The 18,057-nt window shown below is 37.6% G+C and overlaps 2 protein-coding genes across 2 annotated transcripts in view; both read right to left on the reverse strand.

The window, feature by feature from the left end:
• Positions 1-2,985, reverse strand: part of LOC135443685 (macrophage mannose receptor 1-like) — a 32,671-nt gene extending 29,686 nt beyond the window's left edge. Inside the window, exons 1-3 of the mRNA XM_064704189.1 lie at positions 2,793-2,985; positions 1,401-1,574; positions 87-248 (exon numbers count right to left, since the gene is read on the reverse strand). Of these exons, the coding sequence (XP_064560259.1) occupies positions 87-248; positions 1,401-1,574; positions 2,793-2,853 (397 nt within the window). The 5' untranslated portion in view covers positions 2,854-2,985. The remainder of the gene's footprint in view (positions 1-86; positions 249-1,400; positions 1,575-2,792) is intronic.
• A 2,096-nt stretch (positions 2,986-5,081) lies between these two features.
• Positions 5,082-18,057, reverse strand: part of LOC135443684 (macrophage mannose receptor 1-like) — a 32,293-nt gene continuing 19,317 nt past the window's right edge. Inside the window, exons 19-30 of the mRNA XM_064704188.1 lie at positions 16,771-16,871; positions 15,675-15,811; positions 14,523-14,637; positions 13,822-14,018; positions 12,528-12,618; positions 10,957-11,189; positions 9,958-10,123; positions 8,753-8,908; positions 8,211-8,327; positions 7,833-7,994; positions 6,647-6,679; positions 5,082-6,007 (exon numbers count right to left, since the gene is read on the reverse strand). Of these exons, the coding sequence (XP_064560258.1) occupies positions 5,838-6,007; positions 6,647-6,679; positions 7,833-7,994; positions 8,211-8,327; positions 8,753-8,908; positions 9,958-10,123; positions 10,957-11,189; positions 12,528-12,618; positions 13,822-14,018; positions 14,523-14,637; positions 15,675-15,811; positions 16,771-16,871 (1,678 nt within the window). The 3' untranslated portion in view covers positions 5,082-5,837. The remainder of the gene's footprint in view (positions 6,008-6,646; positions 6,680-7,832; positions 7,995-8,210; positions 8,328-8,752; positions 8,909-9,957; positions 10,124-10,956; positions 11,190-12,527; positions 12,619-13,821; positions 14,019-14,522; positions 14,638-15,674; positions 15,812-16,770; positions 16,872-18,057) is intronic.

Raw genomic sequence — 18,057 nt, forward strand, 5'->3', positions numbered from 1 at the left:
CACCCCTGGCACCCTGCCCTCTTTGTTCCCTGAGGCACACAACAAGGCACCCCAATACTTCAAGGTCGTGTTCTCTGTCCTTTTACCTCCTACATATGCTTGCTCCTGAGCCTCTGTAATGCTTAGGAGTTCTGCATTTTGCTGCTGACAGCTTTTCCTTGCTTGGTGCCATGTTAGAGCTGATTCTGAGTTTATCTGATAGCGAATGCCCGTTGAAACATCTTCTGTCCAAAATTGTTCTGTGTCGTCTGGAAGAAGTGACAGAGAGCACTGTTCTAGTGGACTCACATATACCAATTAAAAGAAAATAAAGTGTGTAATAATGCAAAATCTTTAAAGATGTATGCTAAGCATCAGGAAAAAAAATATATTAGACTAGGCATCAAATTAGAATAATGTGTATTTTAAAATAAAAAAAATATTTTAAATGTTTATATTTTTTAGAAAGGAATGAATTTTTTCCCCCAATATTTGCTTTTGAACTTTCTCATACTGCAAATGCAATTCTAGGTAAACCAGACATATCCATTAAATGAAATAAAGAGATTCCAGGGTAAAGTCAGAGGAGAAAAGCAAGTATGTAGGCGAACTATGACCCTGGAGGCTCTTCATGCCTCCAGGGTAGGAATGGGTAGGAACTCCCTCTTAGCTCACCATAAAGAGAAGCAATTTTCCCAAAAATGACAGAAAGTGGCCTTTGACAGCTTGAGAAACAACAGAAGAATTCCATGTAACACCAATTTACAGCTCAGCTGCTGACTTTGCAGAGCAACTCACCAAACCTGGTGAAGCTGCTGTGTTATTGGGAAGGGCATTGGTGAGACCAATATTTGTGTCCTGAACTGGAAGGATCCAAACATAATTTCAGTGCAAGACATGACAAATTTGGGAGAGGAAGATAATTCTCACAGCAGCATTTTTGTGTAGGCTGTCAATAGGAAACTAGAATAAGGTAGAAAATTAAAGAGAAGTGAGTTTAAGTGAGAATTGACCTATAGGGAATGCCTGAGGGAGGAAGAGAAATAGGAATTTTTGAAAGGAAGGTGAATGTCTAAATAATAATATAGATGACTAAATTCCTGCTGTTCATGCCATGCACTTAAGTCCCACAGAAGAACCTCTTCACCCCTCTGGTTCTCTGAGGGAAACCGTCACTACAACATCTGAGTCAGAGCCTTTCTGGGCTGAACCACTCTTCGATGGCACCTCTTGCTCTCCATTCCCTTCAGACAGAGCTCTTGGCCATTGGGACTAGTGTCCTGTCAGGGGATTTTCATTTGGGCTACTCTAACAAGGTCATTCAGGTGTGCAGCTGGTGGCTCATAAAAACCTGGTAGCTCAAGAGATGGTCTGCTCAACAACATTTCATGACAAGTTAATGAATAAAATGCAAGACTTACTTTTCAGTGGGCAAAATCCATAGAGTTTATCAGCATCAAAATCTGCAGTTGTTGCACACCAGAGCAGCCCATCTGACCTGCCAGCATCTGTGCACTCATTGTACTGCTTGTCTTTGTATTTGAAAGGGAATACACAAGGCTGTCCATTGGCATTTCCTTGCAATGTAAAAGTAACTAGGAGGGAATAAAAGTGTTAAAGGACATGAAAATAATAATAAAATCATATGTCTACTTTTTTAGTAATGGATCTGTCTATTATATATTTGTCTATCTAAATTGAGAAGTTATGCAATCTTTTAAAATTTCTTTTTATTATAATTTCCTCCCTAGTGTGGCTACAGATTATAAATAAAATGTTTTAGTAAAATGAGAAGTTTAAATGCTGTGGTTAGCGTTTGATATGTATACACTGTAAGCAAGTCAAATTCTATGATGAAAAGTTGGTGACACCTTGTAGCTCCTGAAGAGAGAAAAACTGCAAGAATAGAACCAACAATAAGTCCACTGCATTTTTGTTTTTTGCACAGCTCAGTAAGTTTGCTTTATTTGCTATATTACTCTAGCCATAACCACTTTTTCACCCCACCTATTCCTTAACTTTTAAAAGAAAAAGGGTGGCTGACCAGAGAAAATACAGACCAGATTGTCATGAGCATATTTACAGTGAAAATTTTAGGTTTCAGTTGCGCATTTCTCCACTTGGAGAAGTCTTTCAGATTCATCCTAAACTCATCTGCTTTAAGGTTAGCAGTGTTTCATATTTTTAAACTATTACAGTATAATGGGAATGTTCTCTTATGGTGACATTTCTGATATAGACTCTCAGTCTCACATTCATGCAAACTCGTTCCTTCACTCACTCCACATTATTGCTTTACCATTTCTCTCTATAACTATACCCAATGACTGATAAACATCTTGAGAGTAGAGCTGTTCTAATTTGGTGAGGCTGGAGGGGAGGAGCCAGTTCTTCCTTCTCATACCTCATGTCATGGGGCAGAAAAAGAAACTCACACAGCTATCGTGTAAATGTATAAATCCCTCCATCTATCACTGCACCGTGGGTGTGATGAGGAAGGTAAAGGGAAAGTGGTCCATGCTTCCTCATCTTTCATTTCCCTCCCACACAATGCCGTCTGATTTAATATTTCCACTGAAAGAAATTCCAGTTTGAAGATCCTTCTCTTATTACCTCAATTTTTCCATCATCCCTACACATCCCACCCTTTTATTCTGTGAATTAAGAACTGCCAGAGTACCCAACATACTTGTTAGATCATGTATCAATCTGATAAAAAATACAAAATAATCAATCTATGCATTAAATCTGTAAAGCTGCCTAAGGTAAACCATTTCATATCTAGTTTAATACAAAACTAACAGGAAACTTACCTGATGACTGTAGTGAACATTGCATGAGGGAAAGGAAAACTAGAAACCTGGAGAAACTCATTGTAAATGTAACTTGCTTCCCATTCTTCTGCCAAAAGTTGGATTAGAGGATTGGCAATATATAAAAATCCTTCTCTCTGCAGATAGTGATGGGTCCTGCTCTGTGTCAATGCGTTGATGGATAAAGCTCTGTACTCTAAATAAGGAAATGTCCTGTCACATGGTATTTTGAAATAACTGGAGGGCACACTGCAAACACTGCTCTCTTTTAAGAGCAAGTCCTTTCCAAAACTGAAGTCTCCATCCTTGTAACTAGAAGTGAAGACATTTGTCATCTTCTGACATTGCTAACATTAATTCAAGTTAGTTTTTGGAGTGCTACACAGGACAGACCTGGAAAAGCAACTTGAGAACTGGGGACAAGAAACCAGCAGTGAAATATCATCGATTAAAGCCCTCTGTTTTAACCCTTACATCTCAGAAACAAACAGACAAAATCCGAGTGGTTCAATACATTGCAGTATGTCACAGCACTATGTATATGTAGAAGAAAGAGAGCAAAGTTTGCAGAAACTGCAGGTTTTGGTGCATTATGAGCTCTTGCTCACTTTGAGGCAAAATTAGCATCATTATGTTGGTTTATTTGATCCCAGTTTGGGGCTGGGTTGTTCATAATTGCTTGTCAAAGACCTGAAAAAATTATGTTCAACCCAGTAGTCTATTGCATGTAACAGAAAGGAAATTTTTGCCTGGAATACTTTAAAACTTTACCAAGTAAAAGGATATGTTTATCTATCTGAGAAATTCCTAATGAGGCTGTTTCAAAACAAAGCCAAATACAAGCTAAATGCCTTTAACCTGAGTGCAAAGTGCTCATCTGAAGACTTGTATTGGCATGGCAGTTTTTGTACAAATATGCTGCAAAGCCCTGCTGCAAATGTTCACAAGTCCTGCTATTCCTTCTGCTTATTTACAGGGGTAAAATTAAAAGCTGTGATAACAAAACTGAAAAAATCAAGAAGTGAAATAGCCAGCAGTGAGATGAACAGTAGATGTCACAGGAGAAGCAACTATCATTACTTTTTTTTTTAAAAGATTGTTGGGGAAAATTATTGCAAGAACCAGACAAACTTGTTGACTTGGCTGTAGAAAGTGGTAAGAGAGAAAAACATTTTCTGAAAAAAAGTGTCTGGATTTCAGCAAAGTTAGGAATTGAATGAATTGTTTAATAATAGCTATTCTATTTGCAGGTCACATGAAGGGAGGGTTTAGCATGAGCAAATCTTACAAGGGTAGCTCTAAGTTGTAGAGCTGAATGGTGCCACAGGCACCAATGTGGTGAGGTACAAACAAAAGCTGACTTTCCTGAGTGAAACCATATTTCAGATACATCTAAAATAACGAAATTAAATTGCTCTGACAAAGGAAATCCCAAGGGAAAATACTTGGAGGAAATAATTCCTGCCCAGTTCTCTCATTTTGCTCACTAAGTGCCAGCCTGGGTCTAGTTCAAACTGGGCTTTCTTCTCCCTCTGGTATAAACGAATGTTTGTGAGGATTCCTTCAGGGTTACAGAGGTGGGGAAAGATTAATGCAGACACTGGGGTAGGCTGAAAGAGGAATTGAGTACTTCAGAGCTCCCTCTTTGGCATGGCCAACAGCCTCATGCCAGCTGCAAATTTTTTGGGGCCAGTATCTTGCGTGATGCATAACACATTGTGCAATAACCTGTTCTCAGCAGTGCCCTACACTCTTGCTTATATTTACACCAAGAAAACTGGATTTCAGTGCTTAGGAAAGGAATTTAATTAGTTGGTTGGGGTTTTTTTTCTGGTTCTTTTTTTTCTTTTTCCCAGGTTTCCAGCTTGCTCAATAGACTCTGTGCGGCCTGGGGAAGGCAGGTTGTTTCCTCGGGATACCTGCTAAGCACACTTTCTCATAAAGCATTTAGTTTGCATTTACAACTCACTTAAAAGCTATCTTGTAGTGCTTTCTATTGTTTTTCTGACACCTAAAATTTAGTCTCTTACAGATTTCTAGTAGAGAACCATCTGCTGCATTCCTTAGTTTTCAGTTCCTTTTTCTTGCATTTAAAAATGGGAAGTTGGTGCTTATTCAAGCTGAATTCAAAGTGGTGAGGAGAGAAGCCCTTCTTGTTACTGACAAAAGAGTTATTGTGCTGACAGGAGCACACCCCTTCCCCTTCCTCCTCACTTGATTCACAGAGAATGTTGAAGCTGAAAATTATACTAATAGAAAATTTATTTATTTATTTCAAAGCATTAACAAAAAGAAGCAAAAAAATGTCAGGGTAAGAATATTTTAATTCATGTAAAGGAACATAATACAGTTAAAAATCACATCATTGAATTGAAAATGATTATAACTTATACCTGGTCCTAATATTCTTTGCTGACATTAACTGTGTTTTCCATAGCAGAAATTGAACATGACAAGGTTTTCTATCCCAAAGTTTTCTAAGAAAATAATGTGAAGCAATTTTATAAGTGTAATAGGATTTACCCATAAAGAACAGTAAAAGTACTGGTCTGATGCCACGAAGTTTGTGGGGTTAAATGTGTTTAAGTTTGCAAAAGAGTTAGACAGGTTCTAATTTTTGAGATTTTTTAGTGTCCACAATATCACAGCAATGCAGTTCTAAATGGCATTCACACTTTATTGGGCATTCAATCTTACTAGTTGACTTTCATAGTCCTTTTTCAGTACATGTAATTGTTTTTGACAAGATTTTTTGCATGACCATCCTTGCTAAGGCACTTGAGAACATCTTGACCATTACAAAATTGTAACATCAAACTCTAATTCTGACTTTGTAAAATATGCATGATAAAAAAAAAAACAGCTAATGCTAAAAGAGGAAAATTATTTAATTTGTGTAATGTTTAATGTAAGGTTACACTAGATCTCACTTATTATCTCACTGCAGACTTTTAACAGATACATTCTTTAATTTCAGCAGTAACTTGCTGCTCCAAGTACCATGCCGCAGTACCCATTCTCACCAATTCTTCTGTCACCAAGACATCATCTTAATAATGTTTCATTGCCAGAATCTGTTGAGAGCTGGTTTTGTCTCTTTCTTTTGTAGAAACAGGCTGCCATGCCAGCTCCAAAAACAGTTATAACAGTGAAGAAAATGAGTGGCCAAACAGAGGCATGAACAGGTGGGCGAGTCTCTTCATTCTTTTCCTTGCCTGAAATGAATCCACATAACTGTGAGAAACCATAGTAGTTTTTATTTTCACATACAACATGAAGAGCGTGAAGGAGATGCCCTCTCTGGCCTGAACTTGAAGGCTGTAAATCTGAGCCCTGAATTGCTGCTGATCAGTAGTCAGATCTCTGTTCCTAAAGCTAATGTGGTTTTAGTGCATCTGGGGTACAGTGATGTACAATGCATGCAATAGATGCTCATAAGAATGTATGAAAATGTATGCCTTAGATGGGTGTGGGATGCTAATTATTGGAAATTAATTTTACAATATTTCTGTTACATGATTTACGATAATATCTTTGTAAGAAACTTTCCTATACATCTACATAGTTTCTAACAGCCTATTAAAGCACTCTGTAGCTGCTCTCAATGTTCTTCTCAAGTGTGGTCACTGTTGAGCTTGCCAGCTCAGGGTTAGCCCTGAGCAGTCCCACTGGCCAAGAGCAGGTGAGTGCTCCTGAGCATCTGAAAGGCACCGTGGGGTCACCCTGAGTGACTGATAACTGTGCAACCCTCTGTAGGGCTTTTTCTCTAAAACACAGCGGTTTTAAGTAGTTTTACTAATTTTAAGTTCATCCTCTATTTAGATTTTTCTTAGTTTTCTTATGAAAGGTCTTACCTTTTTGCTTTCTAGGACTCCCATTCGGCTCAACTTCAATGAATTTCAGAGAGAAATCACATGACACTTTATTAGAATCTGTGTGTTTGACTGTTTGCAAAAATAGTACAGGAACAAACCCCCCTTAATTACTACCATTGCATTAGTAACATATATGTCTGCTATAAAAGGCAACAAATTGAGGCAAAAATACATTGCTAAGCTTTCACCTTCCTACTTAACATTACTTAATTCACTTTTGAAACTCTGTATTGTTTTTATATTACAAACTTTCAAATACTGATTTCTTTTATGTTCATTCAAAACATCTTTTCACATTTTTCCTGAAATATTAATGTACTAAGAACATAATACACACTCTGGAGATTAGTTTTACATGGCATATTTTGGGAAGATCTGCACATCTAGCTGCTACAAAATTTTTGATTTTTGGAAGATGTTTTTCTAAACATCTTCTCAAGAAAACGCCTACTGAATCACATGAGTAATCTTCCTATTCAGCTCTGTGTAAGACAGAGAAAAATGAAAGACCTTTAAAACATTGTTTTGTTGCTGTTGAAGAACTGCAAAAAAACCCAGTTTGGCACTCAGAACTGAAGAATTATACACATAGAATTAAAGAGTTTTAAATTATCATGAAAATATTTCTCCTCTTGCCTCTTCTACATTAGTTTGCAAACACCCTTGATACCCAGAGGAGAATTATAAAGGCAAAATGTAAAGTGAAAGCAAAGCAGAATGCAAAATAAATAGATACAAAGCAACAGTAATCCCTATTAGGGCAGGAAATAGTACATATGGGAGCTCTGTATGATTCAATGGATGAACTTTAGAGATTCCTTATTATTTTAGTACTATGTAGGATGGGGTGTAATTTGGATGTTTTTAGTAAGTCTTTAATAAGGATTAATTGACTTACTGCCATGGGCATGTGCTGATTTAAGCACAGAAATTAACAGTGCATGGGAGATGACTATTTCTTGGTTACAGTTCTGCATCTTTTTCTAATTAAAGACTACTTGGAAAATGAGTAAATGCTAACCCCAAATTTTCAGTTATTTTTTCACCACCTACCATGTCTTGAGATGTCTTTAACATTGAAATAAATTTTTTTTCAACTTTTCATCTGAAAAATAGAATCTTAAAGCTGGCTTTATCACTAAGGGCTGACACACTGAGGACTTACCTTTGGGTTTTTTGCAGATAAATCCTTTTTCAGCAGAGCAATCACTTTTGTCCCAGTAGCCAGATGGTGCAGTTATTTCCACACACTTATGCTCCACATCCAAGTCTTTCTCCTCCCAGTCAACAAAGTCCAGGACAGTATTATCTAGCCACAACCACTGACCTACAGAGCAACTCACAGAGTAAAAAAAACATAAAACTTATCTATTTCATTAATATCTTAACTCCTTAGCTCTGCAATTTACTTTTAATAACTATAGTTAAGCCACTCTTCAGCAGAAGCCCATGTTGTTGGGGTTTTTTTGTAAAATACTGAAATCCTCAATTTTCACATATTAGCAATGCATTTTTCCATTAAAAAATTGAAATTTAGACATACCTTCCACATTCTGGTAAAGTCCTATCCAAAAGCCTCCTACTTTATTTCCAAGTGGTTGAATTTTACGAGTCAGAAAGTGAGATTCATCCGTGTTTTCTACTGAAACCAAAGTAGCTCCTGAAAGGCATTAATAAGCAAATAACGATAACCTACATGAGTAACCACTGTAGTGACCTCCTCTTTTTAGTCTGTACAAACAATAGCTCCTGTACTAATGCTGCTCTGTTGGTGTCTCCACTGCTTCTTGCAGAAGGCAATGGTAGCTAGAGGCTGTGGCCGCCACTGCTGCCCCAGGATGGGATCCCACAAGCCAGGACATAATGGGGAGCTCACACACAGGGAAGCTGTAGACCCAAGAGGACAGAAGGCTGCACAAAGTGACTCACGTCAGCTTATTTTCATTGTGCCAGACTCAGAATAGCTTAGTAGGTAGAAAAAAATCTTAACTTTTTTTTTTTTTTAAATCAATATCTTTATATTTTTATGATAGTTTTGTAAAAACATTGGTACAAATCTTTTTAGTTGATAATGAAGGCTCTCACCTAAGCGAGCACACTCAAGGGAGGCCAGCCCCCAGGTTCTCCCAGCTGATGCTTCAAGGTAGTAGCAGTGATCATGGAAAGGGATCCAAGTTTGGAGTTCATCTCCTTCAGGACAGTCCCCAGGCAGCTCAGCAGCAGGGTCAGTAGGAGCTATCTCTAAAGAAGACATATGGAATTAAATTGGTAGTGCATTGTGAGTCATCTCTGATTCAATGACATGGGTGTAAATAGTGTAGGATTTCTCTCACCCAGCTTTATTTGTCTTGACATCAACTCATGACTATTCCCACATTCCCTCAACCCAGACAACAGGGAGAGCCAAGTAGTCAAAAGTGTTAAACATCTTATTTCTCAAATCACATTTCTCAGGACAAGGAATCAAATTGCATCCTGCAACATCTAACTAACTGCCTTGGCAGTACTGTGAGGAAAGAAAACCCTGGGGGATGATACAAATCTCAAATTTGCATTTTCACAACACAGAAGCTGTTGTAGGCTAATGAATCATTAATGCCATAGTCCCATGTTGTGTGGCTGCTTGGTCTCTTAATGTTGTCACTTTATAGATTAAAAAAAGCCATCAGTGGAGCATGCCTCTGCCAAATCAGACTCTGTTTCTGATCATGGTGCAACTCCAATTCATTTTGATGAATCTTGCACTGCCAAATGTATGCAGCCTTAAAATATAAAGGAGGGAAAACAGCACAATTATACAAAATCTGGATGCAAACATGCCTCTGCATATATCTGCAAAGAGTTAAAGTAGCATTCACATTGTCAAGGCTCTTACAGTTTTAGCTCTAGCAATAGTGAATGGAAGTGAAGCTCTTGGCTGTGTTTTGGCTCAGGGGCACTCGTGTGTGACCTTCCCCAGCTGAAGTTCATACAGTCAGTGCACAAACCCAGCACATACTACACAGACTTGTGTAATTTATGGTCATGGCTTGTAAAGAGCAAGATATACCTTGAAGACAGAGCTTCTGTTATGGAAACAGCTTTACCATGATAACAGTGCAGCCATATGGATTTGCACAAGAACCTTTCCTGTGCCTAAATTCAGTCATCATCCAAGAGCAAACATCCACATTCTGCTGGGAGGTGGGTGCTACCCTGAAGCATAGTCCTCTGCAGGGGTAGCCCAAACCAGAGCAAAGTCTTATGGAATTAGGAATGTGTCTTTAAAATTGTTACATGCCTTTGCTTACCATCTGATATCATGCAAACTGAAAAGTAGCTTTCATTGCAAGATGCTGTTTTCCAAGTACCATCAAGATCAAGGTAAACACAAGCATTGTTTTCCTTTGGTTCCCCAGCTGCCCATTTTGTGTACCTAGTTTTCCAGTTATTGGTCCATTTGTAATAGCCACCAGTCTGAAAACAAAGGAATTCTGGTAATAGTTGTTGTTGGTTTTTTTTTTTTTTTACATAAAAAGTTCTGCCACATAAATATAGTGTAAATATAATCATATGTCTATTTGATTTTTTTTTGAAAAAAAGGGCCATTTTTTAAAACCCCATTCACTGTTCTAAGCAAAGTCCCCAGGCAGTTTGAGTTACACAAGAACTACATATGAAAAGTGTTCAACACTGCATTGCTTTTGGGAGGGTTTTTCTGGAGTAACAAACTTCTACAATAGGGTAAGAAAGTCAGATAAGGCCATCTTAGGTCATTTAGTAAATCCTACATCAAGAGAAGCAATTACAAAAAATTTGTCCTCTCTGCTCTGCTTTATTTAAATTAAAATTCAGAGCTATTTGTGCATAAAGATTACTTGACATTAAACACTAAACAGTCAGCTTAAATCTTAAAATATCTCCCTAATACTCACAGTAACTTCTATTAATATATTAATAGCTCTAAGTATCCTCCTGTATAGCAGGGCTTTTGACTTTCAGGGTGGCCGACAGTCACTTCATGACAGCTGCACTTTCTGACTCTCAGTCTGCAGCCTGACTTCTGTTACTGTTTCTAGAACTTTCTGCTTTCATCTTTTCCTTCTTGCTAACATTTTCTGTGATTCTTCACTCTGTTTGGTGATGAAAATACTTTACTTATTCTAACAGTACCCCTATATTTCTGTGCATTTACACAGTGAAGCCATTCAGAATACAATTGCTCCGCTGTTCAATACTGGTTGTCCAGAGGACTGTTAGAGCAGGAAAATTCCCTGAGCACCCGCACCTCCCATCTATCCAGCACTTGCCATATTGCTGTTAAGACCAATCCATACAGGTTTTCCATATTTCAGCATCTGGATCCACAAGAATGAGTGGATGTAGGCATCTGAAATGCTGGCAAGATCCGCAGATTTGTCTTGGCAATTTCTTCTGGCCTCTTCCCATTGCATTTCAGATGAAATGATTGAATAGCTACTGTCACCATAACGAGTAAAGCCAGAGGCTGGATTTGTTGTTGGTAATTCAGGCTGTGAGGGAACTATGGAAGAAAATCTGAATGAATGAATTTACAACATATTGCTCTTCTGCAGCATGCAAGCTATGAAAAATTGGTTAAAAGGTCCTAGTCAATAAGTCAAAATCTTTTTTAAGCTCATGAACAAAACAACATCAAAAACCAAAACAAAAACAAACAAACCAAATAACACACCCCCCCCCCCAAACCCCAAAAATGCCAAACATAACTTTTAAGACATGGAGCAAATTTGTTAATGTAATAAGATGAGTGAAACCCTGGATGCCCTGAAGTAGAGTATACTTTCTGTAGACTTGACTGGTCCAGTCTAAGACTCCTAGACTGCATATTTCAGATTTTGTGCTTTAAGTTATTTAACTAAATCTAAATATCTGAGTATACATTTATTTCTCATCGCTGGTGGATAGAACTTAGGACAAGGCATTTAAGGCATTAACTGTTGTAATCTCTAGACCTAGCCTAAGACTTTGAGACCTGTTTTTAATTGATCACCACTTGCTGTTCACTCCAACTTCTTGGCCTATCTGTAAGGGTTGCCAGAATGTTGCCTGCATGTTTGAGTCAGGCAGTGTACATTTCCACCCTTGTGATTGTAAATGTATTCAGAAGAGCTGGAACTGGGATCAAGAAAATTAAAAATACCTCCATAAAACTATATTTGCTGTGTGGGGAGAGGGTCTTCTTACAAGCATGTTAGCTGTGCTGAGAGTGAACAGGCTGAAATGATGGATCAGGGAATAATTTTTACTTTAATAAAGCTGAGGCGCAATTTTTTTGTTATCAGTGCTTTGCCTTCTCTACTCTCATTATATGCTCGGACAGCTGTGATTTGTATAATTAAAATTCTACATGAGTAAAGTCAACATTCATTACTCATTTTGGTGTACAAATAAAGACAACAAAGACACATCCAAGAAGCTGTACATTTTGATTGACATCATATAGCATTCAGTACAAATTGTGAGAGAGGATTAAATGCTCTGCTCAGATTCATCCAAGAGAATGGAAAGATTACTGCAAGAATATGATTTCTACTGCATTTAGGATGCCTAAACCTCTTACACTTCACTGAGAAAAAAAAAAGCCATTTTCATTTATTATCCTCTAGTATTACTCATGATTAGGCACAAAACTCAAGATTAAGATAGTGGTTCCTCTCCAGCAATTTCTGTGAAACAATTTGTACTTTAAACATAGCACTGCCCTAACACTGATGGAGGTCTGAAAGCCTGAGATTCAGAAGGAGACTCAAAGGTGGAAGGAATCACATCAGGTTACAGATTCATCTTATCTAACCAAGGTATTCTTCCTCTTTAGGAGACTGGGTGGAACAGAACTCACGTGAATTCATCTGGCACACATAGCCTCTTTCGTTGTCACAGCTATCATCTCTCCACCTCCCATCTGACTTCATGATGAAGACACAATCTGTCTGAAGGGGAGGGGAAGAGGCACAGCCATTACAAGAGGAAGTGGGGAGTGGGTGAGCTGCAGCTCCTCTGCTGCTAGTGCAGCCCTGATGGCAGAGGGGAGAGGAGCTCACTGAACACCTGCATAAATTAGTTCAAATTTCCTAGGTTTCTGCCAAGCAGCTTGACCTGGTATTTAGTAGTGACCCCTTAAATTTGAACCAGGCTTCCACTGGTGCCAAGGTCTGAAAGAAGTCAATTAAAACCCATTGTACCAGTTTTATTAAGAACCCCATAATGACTGCATAAGAGATTAAGGTACCTATAATAAATCTTCTCTGTTCTGATTTACAGTTATGGAGATCTGTTTCAAAATACTTTTATCAATGAGAAAAACAATATAAGAATTACTGTTAAAAGCGCTAGTCTACACTAGTCTAATTGAAGCAGACTCTTTTGCAGAAAGCAGATGCTCTTTGCTGGCTTTTTATAGTCATTATCAAGTCACCATTATCAGATGCAACAAAATATTTTCTCTTTGCTTTCTTATGTTTACTTGCTCCAGTATTTCCTTCATGACTCCTCTGATTTCAAGATTGGCCATGGCAGTCTTTTGGCATGTCATCCAAGTTTCTCCTTTATGCTGATTTAAATAAGTTTTAGTCATCAGCTAAAGTTGACTGATGGCAGATGTTAAAAATCTTGGGTGAATAACTGCCAATCATTTCCTCAGAAATTACCACCTTTGGAAAAGAGCCTGAGTTTCTGCAGTGAAAGAGTAATTTCACTGAAGATATCAATTTGTACCATCAGAAATGAGTAAAGTAGTGTGGGAGAACATTAGCCAGAAGTTGGACATACACACAGCCAAATTATTGTAGCATCAAAAATCTTAATTTTGGTTTCTCATACCTTTCCTTTGTTTGGTGTTGCAGCTTTAGTGTTTGCGTTAATGCAGTTTGGGGAGGAACTGATATAACTTTCTCCAAGCTTCTTTTACTGAGCTGTTTTTATGGCAATAGTTCAAATGGAAGGCTAAAAAATCCTCTTCTACAGAACCTTTTCCAAACATTTGAGTGTATTTGGAATCATTATCAGATGATTTACTAAACCCCATTGTGCTTAAAAAGGACTTGTTTCAGCATCCTATTATTACTGCTGTAAATTTTCTTTTAGGAAAATCAACTGCCTGCCCAAGGTATAGAAGTTACTTAAATTTCCTGTACCTCCAGAGCATCATCTGCCACTGTTTCAAACTCATAATAGTCAAAGTAGCTTTGCTGCTTTTCTGGTGCACCATTAACCCAGTTGGTGTAGGAAACAGTGCTTCCATCTGCCCAAAGAAATGTGGACTCTCTGTTTATATCATTCATTCCAATCCAAACATTAGTTGTGGCATGCTTCAAATGATAGAAGAGGAAAGCTGGAGAGAAGCAAAGATTTCTCATTAAGGAAAGCTCATCATGACTTGCCTAAAAGAGGGGAAATGTGCAAAAGCCCAAAGGGGGGGATGTAATAAAAGGACAATATTTTCCCCTACACAGCCCATCTGCCATTAATTAAATGTTTAGATAAGCATCCCTTCCCCACTGTGTATACACACATAGGGTTTCAGAAAGTCCTGTTGCCAGTGAGAGAAACAGGAAATACAGATTTCTGTCAGTATGAGAGACCTGTGGAACCACCCTCAGAACACACTGGAAGTTTAATGAAAACAAAGCAGCTGAAAGACCTAGAAACAAACTTTATTCCTTATATGTAAAAAATTTTAGCTATTGCCTTGGAGTTTGAAGTTAAAATAAACCATGGAGTGACCTGGCTAATAAGCAATTTTCATCAGGTAATCCCATATTTTATATTGGAGAGTGTAGCAGTTTCTTTAGTGAGAGATAGAGATTTTTTCTTTCAATAGAGCCCATATACATACCTTGCACTTGTTCATTTGGTATAGTAGCCAGGTTTCCTCCCAAATTGAAGCAAACACCTTGTGCAGCATGCCACGTGAGATTTCTTGTTATATTGGAAGCGAATATTTTGAAACACTGGAAAAAAATCAAGCACTTTTCTCAAACTAGCAAAGACTGGAACTATTATATGTGAATGTTATCAATTAGGTCTAAGATGTACTTTTCTGCAGAAAAAGAAATCAGGGCTAGAATGAGTGACAGAGCTCAAGGGTAGAAAGTCTGGATAGGCAGGCCCAGGCATACTCTTATCCCTCCTCATTGTACAAGGTGTAATCTGGGAGCCTGGTATCAAATGAACTGATTGTAATGAGGTCAAGTACACAATCACTTTTCACATTTTCATCTGCCTTCTTCTGCAGTAATAGGAGGCATCATTTGAAACCAAGAAAATGTGGCTTTGGGTGACACAGCTGCAGGGAATTATCTCTGCTGTGCTTTGTCCCCCTTCTGATGACTGTGGTTACAACAGCTCATCCTGCCAAAGGGTGTGAAATATCCTTTGGCACATTGACCTGGAATTCTGAGGATGCAATAACAGCACAGTGTACATAAAGTAGACAAAATAGCCTTTGGTAGATGGAGCTTCAACTCAGATTGGTACTAACTCTTGTCTTACAGCGATGAGTACTTCCAGACTGTGACTGAATGCAAAACTGTCCTCAAAACAATTGTAGGAGGCATCATCTTTCTGAATTCAAAGCTTTGTGAACCCCTACAGGCAGTAGGGGTTGCTCAAATATATTCTTTCTAAACCTTTCCACCTTTTTTACAAGACTGACTATTACAAACTTGCATTTATAAACAAAATAACATACATGAACAGAGGAGGAGAGGTTTTCTTAACAGTAATACACAGTAACAGTGTATTTTAAGCCTGCACAAACTATGCTTTCTGAAATGTACTCAGCATACACCTACTTTTACTTTGTATTTCTCTGCAAAGTTAGATGTCTAAGTCACCTCAAAAAAAGCCCAGCCATCCAGTCTGCACATTTTGACTAAGCAATTACTCTCCAGATTTACTTTATATTCATAAAAAATGTGAGGTTTTCAGTATTTTCTCTTCAGTTCTACTGCTTTACACAATTTACTGAAGAAGTTTGTTGACATACCTTGTTGTTAAAAAATATCCAACTTTCTGGACATCCTCCAGGAGCCAATGGAGAAGGAAATGTTGAATTAATAGAACTGTTATGTTTTTCACATACAAATTTATTGACAGAACCACAGTTAATGTCATTCCACAGGCCTGGGAAATAAAAAGAAAAAATTCAACATCTAATAGTATTTAATATTTAGTAATAATAATTTATCATTTTTTTAATAAAGAGATTTTTCTCTATTTTTTATTTCAGGCTACAGCTTGATCTGAAGGCAAACCAACCTGGCACCTTCAAGTAAGCTCTAATTGTAACAGTACTGTAGCCCCTTGTAGTTAATTTGAGCTCCTTGACTCATCTGCTCCTTGCTCAGGGCCCTCTCCAATGTGTCTATACCTTTCATGGGGGTTTTTGTGAGCTCTGGCATCATCACATTGCAAGCAACGGGGGAAATACACCAGTAAGCAAATTAAAAAAAAAAGGTTCAGAAATTGATGAGAGAAGACATACCAGATCAATCTAATGGCACAATAGATGTTCAAACATACTTCATTGATTATTTGTAAAACATAAGTTTAGAGATCAATACATATGTACTAAATTCCCACTAGCCTCATTAAAGTTACAGAAATAGACCCAAGAGGAAGTGGAGCTCTGGGATTTGCAAGAAATTTCCATTCTGGTGTACTTGTAAACATATCTTAGGATATTAGATGTATTTCTTTCCTCGTTGACTTGTACATTCAAGTCCAATTTCCTGTAGCTGCTGTAAATGTTTTCTTAAGTTCATAGAAGAGAAGATAGACTATTCAAATTTTTACTGAAAGAAGTAGTGAAAAGCCCTGTAAAAAGGAAAAAGCCCAGAAGGAAATCTCTGCTTTAAATGACTCGTGGTACTGAAATCTCCCCATTCTAGGGGCATAGACTCTTCCATGGCTGGTGGTCTCATGACTGGAAGAGTCACTGCATTATGTTGGTTTATCACTGGAAAGAAATTGCAGAAAACAGCTACTAAAGATTGGTGACAGTTGACAGCAGATGTTTGACAGCACTAGTTATAATCCCAGCAGAGACAAATAAAATCTAATAGTTTTGTATTGTCACTTACCATGCTCTGACAGCATAACCACACAATTTTCCTCATTATTTGCAAAGTTGGGTTCATTAGGAGCCCAGGCCACATAGGTTACTGGAGTTCCATCCACCCAGCTTAAAGAAAAGATAGACAAGAAGTTATTAATTAATATATTCATTTGTGATATAGTAGTCTTAATGAACACCTCATGAGTAAGAATGTCTATGAGGATTTATGGAAACTGACTACAATGGGAAGGGCTATTAGAGATTGCCCTTTCTTTGCTTGATTATTCTAATTTGAAGACATTTCTGTAAAATATTTCTGGTTGCAAATTAGAAAACATATTTTCTGTTATGGCCACAATTGTTTTGACAACATTTAATAAGAGAAATCAAAATCAGTTATTCATAATACATACTACAGGGAAGGATATTAAAATTTTATCTTAATAGTTATTTTTGTCTTAATAGTTATTATACTATTTTATTCCTAGGTAATACTATGCTTTTCAATCTGAGCATTTGGTGGTGCTTTTATAGGTGAAAACAAGAAGGAAAATACTTTTCTCTGGATTCACTCTGCTCTATGGGGGAGTAGGGGGGACTGGTCTATTTTTCTGTAAACTAAAGGACATTCTGTCAACTTTAAAACCATCCTTTCTAAAGTACCAAAGTTGCAACTTTTTCCTCAATGTTTACCTGCTTTTTACTTTAATATATTTCTGTTGGAGGAAGAGGAGTTTTTCACCACATTTTAATCATTATTTCAGAATTTAGATCAATAAGCCTGAAGTGGGAAAAATTTCGGCTGCATCATCTATGTCTTGCTGCTGATGATACAATTGCTCTAAATAAAGGAGATTATCACCGGATCCATGGAATTCTCTATGTCCCTAATTTGACTCCTAAATCAGGAGGTTAAATCCATTTACCAACTCAGTCACTATCAACTTCTCTCCCCACTCCTCTTCTGCCTTTCTCAAGGTAAGTGACTTACATTCAACAGTGGCATTAAAATAGAAAGGTTAAAGTCAAATCTCCTCTAACCTTTTCCAGATCAACCTCAGAAGGACTTTATTTCACCTCGGAGGTACATCCTAACTAGCAGGTTGGAAGGTAAGCAGTGTATCATGCTTTTTGCCATCTCTTAGCTTAGTTTTGACTTGATTTGTGCATTGGTATTTTCAGAATACTTGTTACTGTTTCTGTACTGTAAATTCTGCTGACTTTTCTCCTGGAATAGGAGTTTGCAGAGATTGCCTTTTGTAGTCATGGCCTGTGTCTTCCTAACTCTGGAGAACCCCTCTGATATATAGAT

This window comes from Zonotrichia leucophrys, chromosome 2 (genome assembly GCF_028769735.1).
Source record: "Zonotrichia leucophrys gambelii isolate GWCS_2022_RI chromosome 2, RI_Zleu_2.0, whole genome shotgun sequence".
Classification (NCBI taxonomy): Eukaryota; Metazoa; Chordata; class Aves; order Passeriformes; family Passerellidae; genus Zonotrichia; species Zonotrichia leucophrys.